Raw genomic sequence first — 18,750 nt, forward strand, 5'->3', positions numbered from 1 at the left:
AAAAAAGTGCAGTGTGCAAGAAAGACTAAATATGTAGCTGAACCAACCTCATGAGGGCAGTCATGTGAAAACCGCTGTGTGATTAGTCTCTAGCTCAGGATGCTGGTCATGACGTTGTTGTGGCGAGTTCTTCCAGCCCCTTGTATGCATGAAGTGGTGGTAAATGCAATAAGTGCAGCATTTAGGAGTGTGTTGCCGCTGCACTGGTGACTATATTAAAATGGCCTCTTATCCATGGCATAACTTCCTGGCTGAATTGGTATTCCATTTCAGGCATGTTAGGTTTTCTGCCCTCACCCCGAAGCTGGTGAATGGTGCTGCCTCCATTTTTAAAGGACTAATGGAGAGGATGATGTGCTGCAGACTGTGATGGCTGTCAAAGCGTAATCTTAGGGAGAAATCTCCAATTTATTTGAAGAGTCCCACTGTACCAAGGCTAAAGTCTATGTAGGAGAAAGAATTCCATTAATTTGTTCTGAACAGTGACTGGAGGTATGTTTTGAGCTGGAAGGTCGTACTCAATGTCCAGACTTTTAACCTCATGGCCTGTTCTTTCCCCAAATAGGTTGAAGCTTAAATCGCCAGATAACAAGATGTCTGCAAATGGGAACTTTAGTTTGAGGGCAGTTAGATTTAATACCAAGTTTCTCAGGGTCTCCTTCCTAGATTTAGTAGGATTGATGTAGATGTTGACGACCAAAAGCAAGTGAACTTCAGTGTGCTGGAAAATGTGGCGAATAATTATTTCAGCCCAAGGTACTTTCAGTGCGATCTCTTCTGCAGTATGGTGCAGTGATGTAGAGATATAGGTGGCAATGCCACCCATTGGGCGACCATACCTGTTGGCTTTAGTAGCTGGTTTCTGAAACTCAAAGCCTGTTAAGAGGGACGGTTGATTGAGCCCAGGTCTCTTGTAGCATAAGGAGATAGAGGTGCTTGCAACAGGGAATGGGTTAATCATTTTCAAAGTTTTGCATGAGCCCTTGTATGTTCCAGGAGCATAGACTGAGGTTGTCACCGCGCTGGCGCTTTGAGTCTTGAGTTGGATTACTTTGCCACAGGGTGCTTCTTGTTTGGAGAGCAGTTAACAACCAGTCCCAGTCAGAGTGGTTTATCTCAGTCTTGCTGGAGTCATGGCATTCTTGTTTTTTCTTTCCAGCCAGGGGTTCCCCCTGAGAAATCGTACGGGTAAGCATGGCAGTTATTTTTGAACCTCAAGTTCCTTGTGCACTTTTTGGTATAGTTTGAGTAAAAAGATTATGCTGGTTCAAAAGAAGCACTGTTGTATATCCTTTAGGCCTGACTCTCTCTGTTTGTATGCCCCAGCTGTCAAAGACGGTAGAGTTTGCCAAGACCATTTCCACCCATGTGGAACAAAGGAATGTGGCGCCAGTGGATTCTGGTTCATACTTTCATCTTGGTTCTAAGAATTCAATAGCCAGGATGTCAGCTGATCCAATGTGTTGTAGGTCAGGGTTCGATTATAGCAGAAGAAAATGTTGCCCCTGTGTAAGATATCGTAGGCCCCCCTTGATTGGTATTCAGGAGTGAAAACCAGCTGATTGGGCTGTGGGGCTGGCAGTTTGTTGACAGGACCCCTGGTTTTCGAGATCTGAGTAACGAGTGGTGTGATTGGTTAGTGTTGTGATGCTTATCGCTGTGATGTGCTCTATTGAATGGAGTGGAGCACTGGCTTGAGTGGGTATCCACTTTGCTGTGGGTCGTTTTTACCTCAGGCCTCCTATTTGGACAGTGGACAATCGGTGAGTGCTGCTACACTTCGAGATATTTGAAATGGCTCTTGGTGATTAGTTGGATGTTTTTGTCCCTGACAACGTTTGTAGCCTGGCCTTAGGGGCCATTTGTTGAGGGCGCTTGCTGCTGCTTCTGAAGGAACTTAGTGTTTGTTGTTTCAACGAGACAGGGTCTGCGGATGGAAGATTTAGCAGTAATTCTGGAGGAGGTACTGTTAAATATGAAGAGGGAGAGGTTTTATTAGATATAAGGTTTGTAAAAATAGGGTAAACCAGCTCCTGCTTTATTGTGGTGAGTTTTATTCCTTTGTTTCCTTAATCTTTTGAGGGAACATTTGATTAGTCTTGCCGGCACTGCAGTGCTGGAATGTGGAAGGAAGCCAGTAGGCTGATGGAGCCGCTGTGTAGGTGTTGCCGGAGCAGAAGAGCAGGAATAATTACAGAGTTGTAGAACATCACTTGTTCTAGGGTCTAAGCCTGGGTTTGTAGAAACGCATTTTGGGGCACCTTGTGACATATCCGTTTCTGTGGGATGGGACTGTAAGACGTGCTCTCTTGCTGGAAGATTGTGAGGGGAGGGCTGTGATTTAAGATCCTACAGCAAGGTTTCCATGGCTTGCGGCAGGGTGGCCAGCTTGTTTAGAATAGGGGAGCATGGACAGGTACCCCTTGGACTCAAAGAACATCAGCCAGTTCAGCTGCGGTTTGCGCACGCTTGGGTGTCCAACTTACTGTCGATGCCCATGATAATGGGTCGCTAGAGAGCCAATGATGTCTACTTGAGAGTCTAATTTGTTCCAATGATAGAATAGAGCAGCGGCCATGGCGTGGATTGTGCTCAGCAAGGAGGGCCACATGTCTGTAGATTGTGTGATTGATGTGGGAGAATTGTTAGTGGACAAATGATGCCCATGGATTGGGAAACCTGGCTTGCCAGGGAACTCTAGATACCGTCGTCACAGGCTTCAGGACCAATTTCAGGCCTTGTTTCCTCGAGGCTTGATGTAGATAAGGTAAGTACAGGTGAAGATGAAGATAAAGTTGACGAGTTGAGGACCACGGAGCGAGTTAAGGCACAAAACCCCTTCTGACTCTCAACTGAACCTACAGGAGGCAAATCTGGATGGTCCTACCACTCTGTCTTCGACTGACCATTGTCAGGGCCAGGCGAAATACTTCCATTCAGAGTCTGAGCCGGGTCATCTGGGTACAGAGATGGCTGGAGTTGTTGAGCTGTTTTAGCTGGGTTTGCCCTGTGTTCTGGGTCTCCCAGATCCAAGCCTAAGTGAAATGGATCTGAAAAACTCAGGAGGGCTATAGGACCTAAGAGACTAGAGAGAGGGATTGACTTCTGCCTGAGGCAGCTGTAGTTGCAGAAAGAGCTGTAGTTGACAGAGTGTTCTCATGACGAGTCAGCAAGAATGGGGGCATCGTGGGCAGAGCCGTCTGCTCTGGGTTATGCTTATGCGCCTTGGGTTAGGTTTGTGTGGCGTTCAATGAGCTCAAAGTACTGCCTCCTATGATGTCTGATGTTGACTGAATTAATGTAGTGAAGGCAGCTTCTGAGGGATCTACGGTGTTAACCTCTATACCAGCAGCCAGTGCTGGATTTGTTGATCAGGATTCTAGAGGCAGGCAAGGACTCTTCCACCATGTTGCTTCAGGAAGCTGCCTGTGGAACCAGGGACGCTGGAAGACTGAGGGCTGCCGGTTGATCTAGAAGTGACTCTTGATCTGTGTAATTCTTGGTGTCAGTGGTATCCGTGGTGTGAGCTTTTGTCCTTCTGGATCTAAAGGTTGTATTCTCCATCATTTAGCCCGCAGGCTGGTGCCAATGAATTTAAATCAGCTTTTGCGGCCGCTGGACCGGATGACCAGCTTCTGGTTACTGCTGGTTAGGATTTTACGTAAGTCTGTTGTGTTGCTGTTACGTAACTGCTACTTTGCTGCCGCACTGGTTGCAGCCCAGTATGGGCTAGATGGCGTGCCTCTGCTGCTGCCGGCCAAGAGAAACCTCCAGTGGTTGTAGAGATGTTGGGGAGGCAGGGGGGACGCAAAAAAGACCAAAAGGCAGGAGGGGGGCAGGGTAGCAGAAGAGCGCAAGAACACAGGGTGCACGAGAGAGATGGATATAAGCAATAGCTAAGTGGGCAGAGCTATGGCACCTGGCTGCTCCTCACACAATGCTCCCTCAGCACTTAGTACCCCTCCGCCCTGAGATTTTTACTTCAGGGGACTCAGTAGACTTGCTGCACTTGGCACCATAGGCGCACATTACCGGTCGGATAATTCCCCCGCAACCCCTCGCTGCTCCTACCTCCCTGCCGTGGAGTCACTGCTCAGGCTTTTCTAAGTCCTCCTGTGGGACGGAAACTGGAATTTCTGCTGTGGCAACAGTGAGTGGGGTTCACCTGGCACTTCCGGATCCAACCAGCCCACCTCCGCGGGCCACCTGGGGCAATGCTCTCTGTGGCAGTCGACTACGGCCGTCGCACTCGCTCTTGGGTGCCTCAGGAGAAGCCGCAAGGGGCCAGAGTCAGGAGTTGGAAGTCGGGAGCTCAGCACGACCGGACTCAAATCGGCTCATATTGACATGTGACGTCAGATCCGGCAGAGGGCACTCCGATCTGATACACTCTTATCATTCTCCTGCTCAAGTTTTATTAGATGTTTTAGGTTTAAACAGAATATACGTGGTACTTCAGATAATATAGGTCATTTGCTGAACCTTGTGGAAAGATACTAATCCACCCCTATCAATCCTGAAGTCATTCTCATATCACGGTCAGAGCATGAATTAATTAACTTCAATACTGCTACACATCTAGGGAACCACAAAGTGGCTAAATGGGCCAGCCATACGTATACATGGAATTTAAACCAATTATTAAAGAGGACATTGTGAGTACCTATAATTTCCTGTCCTTGTCAGAGTCCTTCAAATTTATTGGCGGGATTTCAAATAAAATACACATTGAAATGTAATAAAAAATATGGTGTAGTTGTGCAACCTCACCATGGAATACACTCACACCAACCAACTTGGGTCCAGTCAGGCCCATTTGTAAAACCTTAGCTCAACCCTGGGTAACTGTGGCTTCGAGCAGTCAGGCTTATACAAAGGAATAAGTGAAGCATTTAGAAGTACCAAAACAACAAAATAAGGTCACAGAAGAAGAAAGAAATCTGACACCAATTTATAAAAGTAGATCTTATTTTTATAAATATGTAGACACCAAAACAAACAAAACCCCCCAGAGGGTTCCGAAGATACAGATTAAGTAAAACCTAACTCATTTGAAAATTTGAACAAGCATTGGTAACCGCAAAGTTTGGAAATTTTGTAAAACATTTAAAGAGTTCTGTTTGGCAACTCCAGTCCACGTTCGGGTGACCAAATCTGACACGGGGAACGTTGGGGTGGGGGCTAATGAGGAGTATTAGGACAGTTCCCTTGGCACCAAAGTCGATGCTGAGGATCCTGTGCAGTCAATGGGGGTCTTGCTGGGGCTGCCCACTGTCCAGCTGGGGCAACTAGCCTCAGGGGTCGATGTACATCAAAGTCCTCTTTAGTCCAGCAAAAGTCCAATTGCCACTGGACTGCTAGTCTCCGGTCAGAGCAGAGCCAATGTTTCACTTTGGTGAAGTTTAATGTTTGCGTTGGGCGACCAACCGCTCTGATGATTCTCCCAGGTCCAGCAGATTCGGGTGCAACTTTTGAGCATCGGAACTTGGTCGTTCGGGCTGCACATCGGCAGTCAGTGCCGATCAGGTGATTGTGGCTACTGAATGACCAGAACAGGCTTCTCCAGCTTAAGTGGCCCAGATGCTGTAATAGAAAGTCAGTCACCTGACTCTTGGAGTTCACTTCTTCGGTCTGGGGCTTGGGAGCGACTTTTTCATGAGTCAGACATCACAGGCAGAGCCCTCTCTCTGCTAGCCCTTGGATCAGCAGGTGCAGTCCAGTCTTCGGTGCAGCCTCTCTTTGCCAGGTCCAATGACCAGAAGGTCAGTCCTCCTTTGGTCTATTCTCCAGTTAAGGTGTGATCTGAGGTCTGGGTGTTGGGGGTGCCATATTAATTCACAGAAACTGCCTTCAAGGGAGGCAGCGGTTACTAGCCAATGGCCTCCTCGCCTGGTGTCGACATCCTGCAGTACGTGACATATAGCTATCCCAGAGTGCACTATTCTGCCCACTTTCCTAGATGGCAAAACCCCTCTCTCGGGTGTGTGGAGCTTGGTGGCTCACCATAGAGGTGTGGTTAGCTGAGGGCTACACACCAATGGAAAAAATGGCTTGGCAACACGTCTCCCCCCTCACTGCTGCCAATGATAACCCGTTTACCTCAAACAAAAGAGCAGCCCCTTTTTCCCTTCGAAAGCAGATTCCCCTTTTAAGCTTCGCTTTTTGGCTCACACCCGGTGTGGCATCCTGCCAGGGAGAGGTGACACCTCTTCCAATAGCAGGCCTCTATTGTTCTTACTCCTGAGAGTAGTTCACATTTCTCCCCAGAAAAGCAGAAGGCTATCTTGTGGCCAACATCTGCAAGTGGCCACCAGAAGACTTGGACAACAGAGTAGCAACTTTCTAAAAGTTGCACTTCTTAAAAAGTCATATTAAGTTCAACTGGGGCATTAGGTTGGGTTTAATGAAACAATCATTTTGATACCTTTAAGTATCAACTTCAGTTGTCCCATTCAGAGGTTAGCAGAGCAGAATTGTCAGCGTGTAACCCTGTACTTACCAATGGGGCTACAAAGGTTTCCGCAGTGAAACAGACAAATTGGGATTTTTACTGTTAAGAAATAAGAATACAAGTCCTACTCTCTGATATACTGCACACTGCCTTAGGACTCGATAGGCCCGCTGTAGGGGTGACACACATGTATATTATAGAGGGAGTGTTGGGCTTTGCCAATAGTTTAAATGGCAAAGTTGCGATAACAGTTTAAAACTGCCCAGTCAGAAATCAATGGCAGGCTGGAAGACATGTTTTCACCTTGTCTCATCTAGAGTGACAACTGCTGCTGCAGCCTTAATGGGACACTTTAACTTACAGGCCATGGGTACCACTGGGCCGTATATAAGGTACTTCTAAGAAAGTAAAGTTATACCAAATGGATGTAAGCCAATCAATCATATACTTGGTAGAGTCAGAACACTGGCACAGAGGCCTGGTTAGCAGGCCTCAGTGTACCCTCAGAGAAAAACAAGCATTGAAAATGCAATAAGGTCATGCCCTCGCTAAAGCAGTCCTGTTTGTAAATAGGCAGCTTTTTAGCTTCGCTTTTATTAGTGTTTTTCAAACTTTCATGAACATAATATGTATGTATATATGTATATGTATGCATGCATATATTTGTATTTATGAGAAGTAGGAGGTAGAGAGTGAGGTAGAGAGTGAGGTAGAGAGTGAGGTAGAGAGTGAGTAGTATAGAGTGAGTAGTATAGAGTGAGTAGTAGAGAGTGAATAGTAGAGAGTGAGTAGTAGAGAGTGAGTAGTAGAGAGTGAGCAGTAGAGAGTGAGCAGTAGAGAGTGAGCAGTAGATAGTGAGTAATAGAGTAGCAGAGAGAGTAGCAGAGAGAGTAGTAGAGAGTAGAGAGTGAGAAGTAGAGAGTGAGTAGTTGAGAGTGAGTAGTAGAGAGTAGAGAGTGAGAAGTAGAGAGTGAGTAGTTGAGAGTGAGTAGAGAGTAGTTGAGAGTGAGTAGTGAGTAGAGAGTAGTAGAGAGTAGTAGAGAGTAGTAGATAGTAGAGTAGATAGTAGAGTAGATAGTAGAGTAGATAGTAGAGTGGATAGTAGTAGAGTGAGTAGTAGAGAGTGAGTAGTAGATAGTAGAGAGTGAGTAGTAGAGAGTGAGCAGTAGAGAGTGAGCAGTAGAGAGTTAGCAGTAGAGTGAGCAGTAGAGAGTGAGTAATAGAGTAGCAGAGAGAGTAGCAGAGAGAGTAGTAGAGTAGAGAGTGAGTAGTAGAGAGTGAGTAGTTGAGAGTGAGTAGTGAGTAGAGAGTAGTTGAGAGTGAGTAGTGAGTAGAGAGTAGTAGAGAGTGAGTAGAGAGTTGTAGCGAGTAGTAGATAGTAGAGTAGATAGTAGAGTGGATAGTAGTAGAGAGTGAGTAGTAGATAGTAGAGAGTGAGTAGTAGAGAGTGAGTAGTAGAGAGTAGTAAAGTGAGTAGTAGAGAGTGAGCAGTAGGGAGTGAGTAGAAGAGAACAGTAAAGAGTGAGTAGTAGAGAGTGAGTAGAGAGCATAGATATGTATGTTTGTATATGTATATTTGCATCTTTATATATAAGATGTATATTTAAGTTTATATCAATAAACTGTAGCTGAATTTGTAGTTCAAAACGTGTTTATTACAATTACATGTGTAGCATTTTATTTATTGTAGTATCTTTCCAGCGCCAGTCGGACGGAATACGGTTCTTTCACGCTGAACTGGAACTTTGACTTTCACAGAGGGGAAAGGCGTGTCTAAAGCGTGAAGTATAAACCACCGGGGGTTTGTTTTCTGTGCCAGGAGCAAGCAGTTGAGAGATCTTAAGGGATGCGCCGAGATTTCCCAGTAGACTAGAGTTTTGAAAGCCCGAGAGGATTGGGGAAGCGTCAACTCAAGTTTGGCTGGAGTATCTCCTTAAAATGTCTGTCTGCACGTTTATTTTCTGAAGACAAGTTGGTTATTTTTTTTGTGTATTAGTAGATCATAACGTTTTTCAAATTATCGTGCCCTTTTGGAACAGACTTTGTCTTGGGCAATGTGCTTAAGAAACACTCAGGGAAGCTCATCATTGAAAGGGCGGTGAAGAGTTGAAGGAAGCCGGCGTGAGAGCAAATTGTCAACATCTATAAACGTCCCCAAAGCCTCCAAGCAGGGGATGTGAAGCCCCATCCCACATACACACAGTGTAAACAACCCCACACCCCGATACACAGTGCACACAACCCCACAACCCGCATACACACAGTGCACTGAACCCCACACCCCACATACACACAGTGCACACAACCCCACAGCCCGGATACACACAGAGCACACCTCACTGTCAGTGTACATGCTGTGTAGATATGAAAGAACACACGCAAAGGTATTCGATCTACCCATGTGTCCCTCATCTATGCACTCAGACTGCCTTTTGCATTATCTACGTGTGTCTGCCGGCCTGCATGGTGGCTTCCTGCCCACCATCGTGCTGGTGTAACACTTTGCAAAGGGAAGGCCGCGGGCTGGAAGTAGGACTTCAGGGGCCAGTGATTTAGGGCCCTGCGTCGTGGAAGCATTAATAACCCTATTTGCAAGGAGCCTCAACAAAGACTGAAGCCCTGACCCCATGTACCCAAGTGAAGGTCTCATTAGCAAAACAATGCACAGCTGATGAGTGCCTCTACCGCTGCGGACATCTGAGGTAATGCTGCACACGAGCAGGCGTCGAGGAGGCCAAGAACTGCAGGGGTAACGCAGAGTTCAAGTCCAAGGCTTGAAAACTGGGGTCACCTTTCCACAAGCTAGTATGCGTGGTTTAATATTGGACACAAAATTCAGCCACACAATACCATCAGACATATGTACATTTGAGGGCCACGCGTTCAGCTTTCTAATTTAAATAACCATAAACCAATTTACAATTCCCATTATTATTTGGCGCATAAACTATTGCATTTCGCTAAACAATGCTAGATAAAGACATCTCGGCTGTGTAAATTGTTGCGCGCCGGCTTCCTTTCAACTCTGGGTCCGTCGCGCGCGCGGTCGTGCAGTGTTTAAAGTGAAAGCACGCCGGAGCCAGAGTTGAAGGAAGCCGGCGTGAACAAGATGGTGGCGGACTGTCCACTGTCCCACCGACACGCGCATGCTGTCTGCTTTGGACAGATGGCGAGAGCAGCCATCTTTGTCCATACAGGCGCATGCATGAGACCACGGGGAGAATCGATTCCCAAAGGTCCTCTCTGACGAGAGCAGCGCATGCGCAGCTTTCACGAGGCGAGACCTAAAAAACAGCAGCATCAGTCCAAGGCTTTGGAGGCGATCATGCAAAAAGAGGCATTTCCATACACAAACTTTATATGGTGTCATCAGAAAAGCCTTTAAAAATGTCACAGGAAGTAAAGGTGTGAAATAAAATGATTTTGATATTTTCAGGAGTTCATCAAATTGCTCATAAAGATGAGAAGTGTGTGTAAATATTTGTAAATTGCCAGACCAAGAATGGCTATAGCGTTCAAGCTTTGTGCGATTGGAAACTGTAAGAATTGGCCCTTTTTGCAGGGTCACCTCCAAACCTGTTGTCTTCATTCCTCTGTTTTCTGAACCCTTTTTTTGGGCCTTTAGGGCTCTGCACACTTTAACACTGCTAACCAGTGCTAAAGTGCTTGGGCTCTCTCATTTGAAGATGGTGAAATTGGCTTACACCCAATTGACACCCTTTATTTACTTGTAAGTCCCTAGTAAAGTGGTACTACATGTACCCATGGCCTGTAAATTAAATGCTACTAGTGGGACTGCAGCAAACATTCCGACACCCACTTAAGTAGCCTTTTAACCCGGTCTCAGGCTGGTCTTTGCAGCCTGTGTGGGCAGTTTTAAACTGCCATTTCAACCTGGCAAAACAAACCTTTTGCCAGGCTTAAAACTTTCCTTTTAGTACATAAACGTCACCCCTCTGGTAGGCCCTAAAGAGATCTAGGGCAGAGTGCAGTGCAGTTTAAAAGTTGGACATGTACGTTTAACTTTTACATGTCATGGTACTGAAAAACTCCTAGATGCATTTTTCACCACTGCAAGGGCTACCTCTCCCATAGGATAGTATTGGGTGCCTTATCACATTTAATAAGCACTAACTTTCAATTGGGAGCAAATGGGAATGTTGAGTTTGGTGTCTTAAGAATTATAATTTAAAACCCTCTTTAATGGGCAAGTCGGATTTTGAGTCACAGTTCTCAAAATGGCACTTCTAGAAAGTTGAATTTTTTTTTCCTAACCATTTGGTACCTGCAGCCTTATCTTGGGTCACATGACTAGGTGTAGCTTGCAGTTGGTCTTTGTGTATTGCTTCCAGGCAGTGATACTAAGAGAGAATAGGTGTTAGCAAGATGGCCCTCCTCTGGCTTTATTGGGGGAGAAGCGGTCACCTACCCGACTTGCACATCACAAAGCCTTTGCCAGAGAACATTAATAAAAGGGTTTGACACTAGTCTTTTAAGTCCTCAGACAAGCTGGGGCAAGGGCACGGAGGCAAGAAATTCCAAGCACCTCTGGGCGTGAAAACCTCCAGAACTTTCTTGCACTTAAAATCTGGCATCCGGTATAAATATTGGACCCTCAGACTGAACTTTCAGTACACCCCTGAACCTGTGGAAAACTCAGAAGGAGGCTGTGCAGCTCTGCTAGAAGGACTACTACTCTACTGCCTGAGTGAAAAGGACTGGACCTGCATCTTGAACCCAGGACCACCAGTGACTTCACTGGCTAGTTAGCTGGCCTCCTGATCATAATCTCAGGGACAGAGAAGGGTCCAAGCACCTTAAACCCATCACCTGGACTCTGACTGCTGAGGCTCTTGGCACCTAAGTGGTTCCACCCCAGTCCTGGACCCAAGGAGGTGAGCCTGAAGGTGTGCTGCTAGCTCAGCTGTGGATAGAACCACATCAGCAGGATGCACCTTCGCGCAGTCCGCTGCGGAACTACTGCTGAGCAACGCATTCCCGACGCAGTACCTCGGATCGCTGCCAGCAATTTCTCAGATACACCTCCGCGAGGGCCTCGACACAGGCCTTTATATTGCATGCCCCTCATCGACTGCATAGTCGAGGGCATCCTTAACAACGGCGCAGAACTTTGCTTCGCAACTTCCCAAAACTGCTGCTGCACAATGCATCCTTGACCCAGTATCACGCAATGCTGCGCAACCATGTTTAAGGTACTTTTTTTAGCGACACTACCTTGGTCCTGATGTGCACATCTCCAGTTCTGCTGCCGGATATATTTTTTTTAAAAACATTTTTATTGCTGACTGGATTCATGTTGTTTTGGACTCCAATAATTTATATTTTACTCTAATTTTCTAAATTGCTGTGAGATTATTGCTGTGTTTTCACTGTAACACTGTTTGAAGTGCTGCATAAACACTTTACGCATTGTCCCCAAAATAAGCCCGACTGCTTTGTGCCAAGCTACCAATGGATTAAGCACAAGTCAATTTGGGGTTTGTGTTTCACCCTGACAGAGACTGTGGTTGATGCTTATGAAGGGTTTCCCCTCCCTTAACCAGTAACCCAATTTACTACTTAAGCTGACACAGATGTATTTTATAATTAAGCCAGGCATGAGATGTCTTTTTAAAATTTTTAAATACCAGTCATTAGCGACTCAAATTCATAAGAGCCTGCTGTTTCTCATGGGATGAAGGCAGTCAAGTGGGTTGGTGTTTTTACACAATGTAGCTAAGGAAACTATCAATTAATTGGAATAAACTGAGATGATTGAGCAGTTTCTTTTGCTGTAATAAACCTATACTATGGAAGGTGTGTCCAGCTGCAGGACTGACCACAGCATTCGAATCACTGAGTCCCAAAGGGCCAAGACTAAGAAAGGCTTACTTCTACTAGGGCAGGCGTTATCAATCAGGAAAAAAAAACGAGTTAACAAAGCATTAATTCAAAGATTGCATTCCTAATGTATTGTTTGTAATGAGCCAAAACCAAATGTGAAGATTTAAAAAACGCAGACTGTCTTGGATGGTTCTTGGTGGTAAGAGACGGTTTTCCCGAACTTCTCACTCGCACTTCTCACTATCAATGTGCGAAGTGGGGATAAGGCACTTGTAAAACAAACCGAAAGATAGTACATGATATGGTACAAGACTCACCCTATATATGAAAGCATTTAGTAATCGATCAATTCAGCCAAATGACGGAAAAAGAACAATAGGAAGTAGGTAAAATATAAATACCATTTTCTTTTCGTAATCTTGTTATGAACTTCTTGGGAGGTATGACTCCAACTTTTTTCTTCTGCGTTGCTATGCTGTGGAATAGATCTGCTAAACACGTGAGAAGATTTTCTTTCTTTCTCGGTTGACTTTTGTACGCTAGAACCTTTTCTCGAAATGGACGACAAAAATAAAGTGCTTGAAGAACTGAGTTGCAGTAGCATGTGTTTCCAAACTGAAAGGCAAAGCGAAAGTTGATTAAAAACAAAAATGAGGTGATTTGTAAGTACACACAAGATTATACTCAAAGAAATACTTCAAAATCAAGCACTAATCTCTCAAGTTGCCTGTCAAGCTATACATTAATTGTTTTGAAAGGGACCTATCAAGAAGCTAAAGGCTGAACATTATTTCTTTTGTAAAGCAAACAATGGATTTAAAAGTATCACTTTTTATTTAAAAAAAGTTTTTTTTGTGTTCAAATAATTTATTAAATTTAGAAAGAAGAAATACAGTTGCAAATCAATAGTGATACATAAAAATCATACATTGGTGTAGACAGGCACTATCTGGATTTTGGAGAAAAAGATAAGAGGTTATAATGTAAAAACTATCATTAACAAATACCCAAATTCATCGAGTATTAATTACAATCTCAAGTAGCATAACAGAATACGTATCGCTTGGTGAATAAAATACCTCAGCAAGAGGAAAGAAAGAAGGAACAGGAGAGAAAGAATAGAGAGAATTAGAAGGGAAGAGCATGCAATGGGACATCTGCCACATCAAATAGAACTAAATCAAGAAGGGGACCCAAAATGATGCTGAGCAACCAAACCTTGAGCAGACAAATCCATATATTTGTCCAAAGAAGACCATACATTCCTAATAAAGCAGCGGTGAGTCATCATCATCAAAATTACTTTATTCGATTAATACAGAATTAATCATAAAAGTTCATATATACATCACAGATAAAAACATAGAACATCGGGGAGGAGCCTAGCGCGCAACCAAGATGGCCGCGTAGGTGCGAGGCTCCCGAGGACCTCCGCGACCTCCTACGAATATCCTGACATTATCCTGCCCTGGATGAGGGGACTAGGTTGGTGAACCTGAGCTGAGGTGGCACCCGTTTCCCGCTTCCGAATCGGACCTCGGACACCGGAGTGAGCACCGATTGAAGTGTGCGGCCTTCCCCTCACCGGACCCCGGATTTGCGCAGTGGGGTGATCCAGGGACAAAGTGAACAACAGCGGCAGGCAGGGCCTGGCGACTCGCGTGCCCCGCACTTTCACTTTCGCACCACCTTATTGTCTCTGCAAGGTTGGGTCGCGGAGCCCTTGGTGTTGGTGTGGTGTGGCCTTGCTGGGAGACCCTGCCTGCCTGCCGGCTGTGTCCACCCCGCTGCCCCGAGGGGGCCCCCCCGGAGCCTGTGTCTGCTTTCCTGCCCTACACGGCGTGGCTGGTGCGACTGGGAGACTGGCGGCCATGGCCACGAAACAAGATGGAGACCGGGTAAAGCCCAAATCGACCCGGCGCGGTGCCGTCCATCAGGCCAACAGTATGGACCGCTACACCCTCCAGAAGGGATCGCCCGATGGACCGCGCAAGCCCCCTGAGAGTCCTCCTGATGCCCCAGACCTGCCCGCAGATTTGACTCTGCGAGATGTTATGGGCGCCATTGCCGAGATGAAGGCCTCGGTGGGCCAGCGGTTTGATACACTGGCGCAGAAGATTGACTCGGTCCTTGTGGATGTTGGCCTGGTGAGAGCCGATCTTTCCAAAACCAATGACCGAGTAGATTCTTTGGCCCACACCGCATCGGGCCTAACGACAGATGTGGCGGCCTTGCAAACGGAGGTGCGCCGGCTTAGTCGGGCGACGGCGCTAATGGATCGGCGCCTGGAGGACTCCGAGAGTCGGGCACGGAGGAACAACATCCGCATTATCGGGGTGCCCGAGGGACGCGAGGAGGCGGCGGCGGATCTTTTTGTGGAGGACCTGATTGCTATCCATCTCCAGCCACGGAGGCTGAGCAAGTTCTTCGCTGTGGAGAGGGCTCACAGGGTTCCCGGGGGTCGGCCTAATGTCAGAGCCCCTCCGAGACCTCTCATCGCCCGGATTTTCAATTTTTGGGATAGAGACGCTATCCTGCAAACCTCCAGACTGCATGGACCGGTCAAGCTAGACAATATGGAGGTTAATTTCTATCCTGATTTCACTCCAGCGGTCCAGAAGCAGAGACTGAGCTTCCTAGGTGTCAAACGCCGTCTTCGGGACCTAAACCTCAAGTATGCCATGCTTTTCCCGGCCAAGTTGCGTGTGGAGGTGGATGGTCGCACGCATTTCTTTGATCGTCCCGAGGCGGCCGGGGACTGGCTGGATACTCTGCCCGGAGATCGTGATCGGGGGGGCGGGGGGGGGGGGGGGGCGGCGGGGGGTGACGGCACGCTGGATCAGGACTGAGGGTCTCATAATGGGCCTCACTCTGGACGAAAATGATGCCACTTTTAATTCTGCGTCAGTTTTTTGTAAGTTCCCCTCCTATGGAGGTTGTGTTGGGTCTCTTGGGGGTTCTCCCTCCTCCTCTAGGGGGCTTAGTTAGTCTAACTATATATGGGGCGACAGGCACACTGCACGTTGGGGGGGCTGTTTGGGCTCATGCAGGGGTGCAGGGAGGGGGGAGTTCTGTTGGGGTGGGTGGGTTGGGATGGGGTGTTGTTCGTTCTTACCACAAGGCAAACGTATTATTGTGTTGGTTTTAAAGTGCTCTCCGGGGTACGAATGATGGCTCTTGTATATGATGGGGGGTAGGGAACTAACTTTGTTATCCTGGAATGTGAATGGACTGGGGGACAGGATCAAACGGGGTGTGGTCCTGCAATTTTTGAAGCGAATCTCGCCTGATGTAGTCTTTCTGCAGGAGACACACCTCATTGGTAACTCCTTCTGCGCCATGAATCGGCGTGGATATCGCCTAGTGGCTCACTCGGGCTTTACGTCCGGCTCACGGGGTGTGGGCATCATGGTGAAGAACTCGCTCCCGTTGGAGATTGATGAGGTGCTCCACGATGATAGGGGACGCTATACGGTCTTGGTGGGAAGACTGGAGGGCAAAGTGGTTGTCTTTGTGTCAATATACATCCCGCCGGGGCTGCAGTCGACCACCTTTGCGGACCTTGGGCGCCTTCTCCTTGGCCTTCCGGGGGGGCTTTTGGTTGTGGGGGGGGGGGGATTTCAATGCGGTGGTATCTGGATCTTTGGATCGTCACCCCCCTAGGGACCTCCCCCGGGCACAGGCGTGGCTCCCCGGCCTCTTAAATACATTTGGATTAGTGGACTGCTGGCGTTTAAAACACCCCGCGCAGTTACAGTATACTTTCCACTCTGGAGCCCATGTTAGTCTCTCACGACTAGACTATGTCCTTGTCCCGGCGGCCTATGTTGGGAGGGTGGGAGAGGTACGCCATTTGCCACGGGGTATTTCGGACCACTCCCCGCTCCTACTGCACTTTGATGTCTTTCCGAGGGGTGAGGGTAGGGTGGTCCCAATCAATCCTTGGTACCTGCGCGACCCCTCCATTCGCGCTGCATTGATTAAATCCCTTCAGCGATATTTTGATGAGAATGTGGGGTCTGTGCCTTCGGCCATACCGCTATGGGAGGCCTTCAAGACAGTACTCCGAGGAGAGGCCCTATCCCTCATTTCCCATGCCCGGAGGCGCGAGCGGGAGGAGGTGACCCGGATGGAGGCTAAAATAGCCGAGTTGGAGGGGAATCTAGAAGGTGGGGTGACGGATGCTGCATTACATGTCCTCCAACTCAAGCAGGCGGCCTACAGGGCCCTCGTCACGGAGGCGGCCAGGAGCCTCAGTAGAGAGCAACAGGGGCGTTTGTATGATGTGGGTGATAAGGCTGGTAAGCTTATAGCGTGGTTGGGCAAAAAAGAGAGAGCGAATCGTGTGGTCCCGCAGATTGAGAAAACGGATGGTGTGTGCGTGACCGAGCCAGAAGAAATTGTCTCCTGCTTTGCGGATTATTTCCATGGGGTGTATTCCCCGGTGTCTTCCTGCTCGGAAGAGGATTCCCTCGCCCTGCTCAGTGATATCACGCTGCCCTCCCTTTCTGGGGAGGACAGGGTGTCGTTGGACGCCGCTCCCACCTCCGACGAGATCGCCCTCGCCATACGCTCGGTCGCTTCCGGCAAGGCCATGGGTCCGAATGGTCTCCCTATCGAGTTGTACAAGTTATGACCGGATACGCTGGCACCCCACCTCCGGGCTATGTTCCTGGCGGCACACTCGGTGGGCTCCCTCCCGCCGGACCAGCGTCTGGCTACAATCGTGGTCATCCACAAGGAGGGGAGACCTCGGAACCGGGTTACATCCTATCGGCCCATCTCGCTGCTGAATGCGGAGCCCAAGATTCTCGCTAAGGTACTGGCCAATCGGCTGGTCGGCGTGGTGGGCGATTTGGTTCATCAGGACCAGTCTGGCTTTATTCCTCATCGCAACACGGCCCTTAATCTGCGGCGTTTGCACGGTGTGCTCGCACGTGCCCCATTTATACGGGAGCCAGCCATTTTGGCATCCTTAGACGCCACCATGGCGTTTGACACGCTTGAATGGCCATATATCTGGGCGATGCTTGCGAAGTTTGGATTTGGCCCAGGGTTCATCAGTTGGGTCAAATTGCTGTATTCGGGCCCATTGGCGCAGGTGGTGGTGAACGGAAGAGTATCGGCTCCGTTTGAGCTGGGCCGAGGCACTCGACAGGGCTGCCCCTTATCGCCGCTCCTTTTTGCACTTGCCTTGGAGCCCCTGGCGGAGTGGCTGCGGTGGGAGCCTTCCATCCGTGGTCTCCGCTGGACCCCCGAGTACGAGGACCGTGTATCCTTATACGCTGATGACATCCTCTTGTACCTAGCTTCCCCACGTAAATCACTCATAGTACTAGTTGATGTTCTGCATTCATTCGGTCGTAACTCCGGTCTGGTCATCAACTGGGCTAAATCGTGTGTGTACGTTCTCTCTGGGGAGGCTCCTATCCTCCCGCGGGGCTGTCCGATCCAGGTCGCCCCGCAGGGATTTAGGTACCTGGGTGTCTTCATTACTCTGGACCCGGAGGCTCGGTATGATCGGAACTTGCTTCCCCCTCTCCAGCGTCTGAAAGAGGATGTCGCGCGCTGGCGGCGTTTGCCGCTCTCGCCGCTCGGCCGGGCGGCATTGTTTAAAATGATGTCGTTGCCGCGTTTCCTATACGCGTTACAGAACACGATGGACCTTGTCCCGGCGCGCTACTTCCGAGAAGTGGAAAGTTTGCAGCGCCGCCTGTTCTGGGACGGGAGGCCACGTATTGCCCTGGCTAAGCTGACGCTCCCCTGGTATGATGGGGGGATTGCCCTCCCGGATATTAAACGGTATTATTGGGCCTCCCAGCTAGCCGCAATTAATCAGGGCCTATATGGGCCAGCCTTACACCCTGCGTTTGAAATGGATAGGATGCTACTTCCAGGTGGTGACTATAATCGAGCGCTCTACTCTAGCGCGCCCGACGCTCGCCTGACGGGCCCCACGCGTGTCATGGTGCAAGTGTGGCACACGGCTAATGCTGCAATGGGGTGGAAGGACCGTTTGACCCGGGCGTCACCACTATACGCATCTGAGTGGTTGGGCTCCTTGTGGACCTCGAAGGGCTTTGAGAAATGGGATTTAATAGGCATCAGCAGAGTGGGGGATCTCTGGACGAGGGGAGGATTTAAAACGTTCGAGATACTGCAGACGGAATTTCAGTTGCAGGGCAGCGAGTACTTTCGGTACTTGCAGGTCCGGCATGCGCTGGGCTCCGTCTTTCCGGACGTCGCCTCCATCCCGGAGTGCTCCCCCCTGGAGGATAGAGTGCTGGACGGACACGTCCCTGACAGCACGATATCACTGATCTATAAAAAACTAATCAACGATCGCTCAGACTTGCTGACTGCCCTTCGTGAGGCTTGGGTAGCCGATGGGCTGGAGCTGGACGACGAGGACTGGATCTCCGCGGTGGCCTCCCCGAAAGAGGTGGCCATACCGG

The 18,750-nt window shown here is 48.5% G+C and overlaps 1 protein-coding gene across 1 annotated transcript in view; it reads right to left on the reverse strand.

Annotated features, from left to right (window-relative positions):
* USP12 (ubiquitin specific peptidase 12) overlaps window positions 1-18,750 on the reverse strand; it is a 417,457-nt gene that overhangs the window by 152,431 nt on the left and 246,276 nt on the right. The window contains exon 3 of the mRNA XM_085621622.1: window positions 12,697-12,910. Within this exon, the coding sequence (XP_085477748.1) occupies window positions 12,697-12,910 (214 nt within the window). The remainder of the gene's footprint in view (window positions 1-12,696; window positions 12,911-18,750) is intronic.

Source organism: Triturus cristatus, chromosome 8, assembly GCF_964204655.1.
Source record: "Triturus cristatus chromosome 8, aTriCri1.1, whole genome shotgun sequence".
Taxonomy (NCBI): domain Eukaryota; kingdom Metazoa; phylum Chordata; class Amphibia; order Caudata; family Salamandridae; genus Triturus; species Triturus cristatus.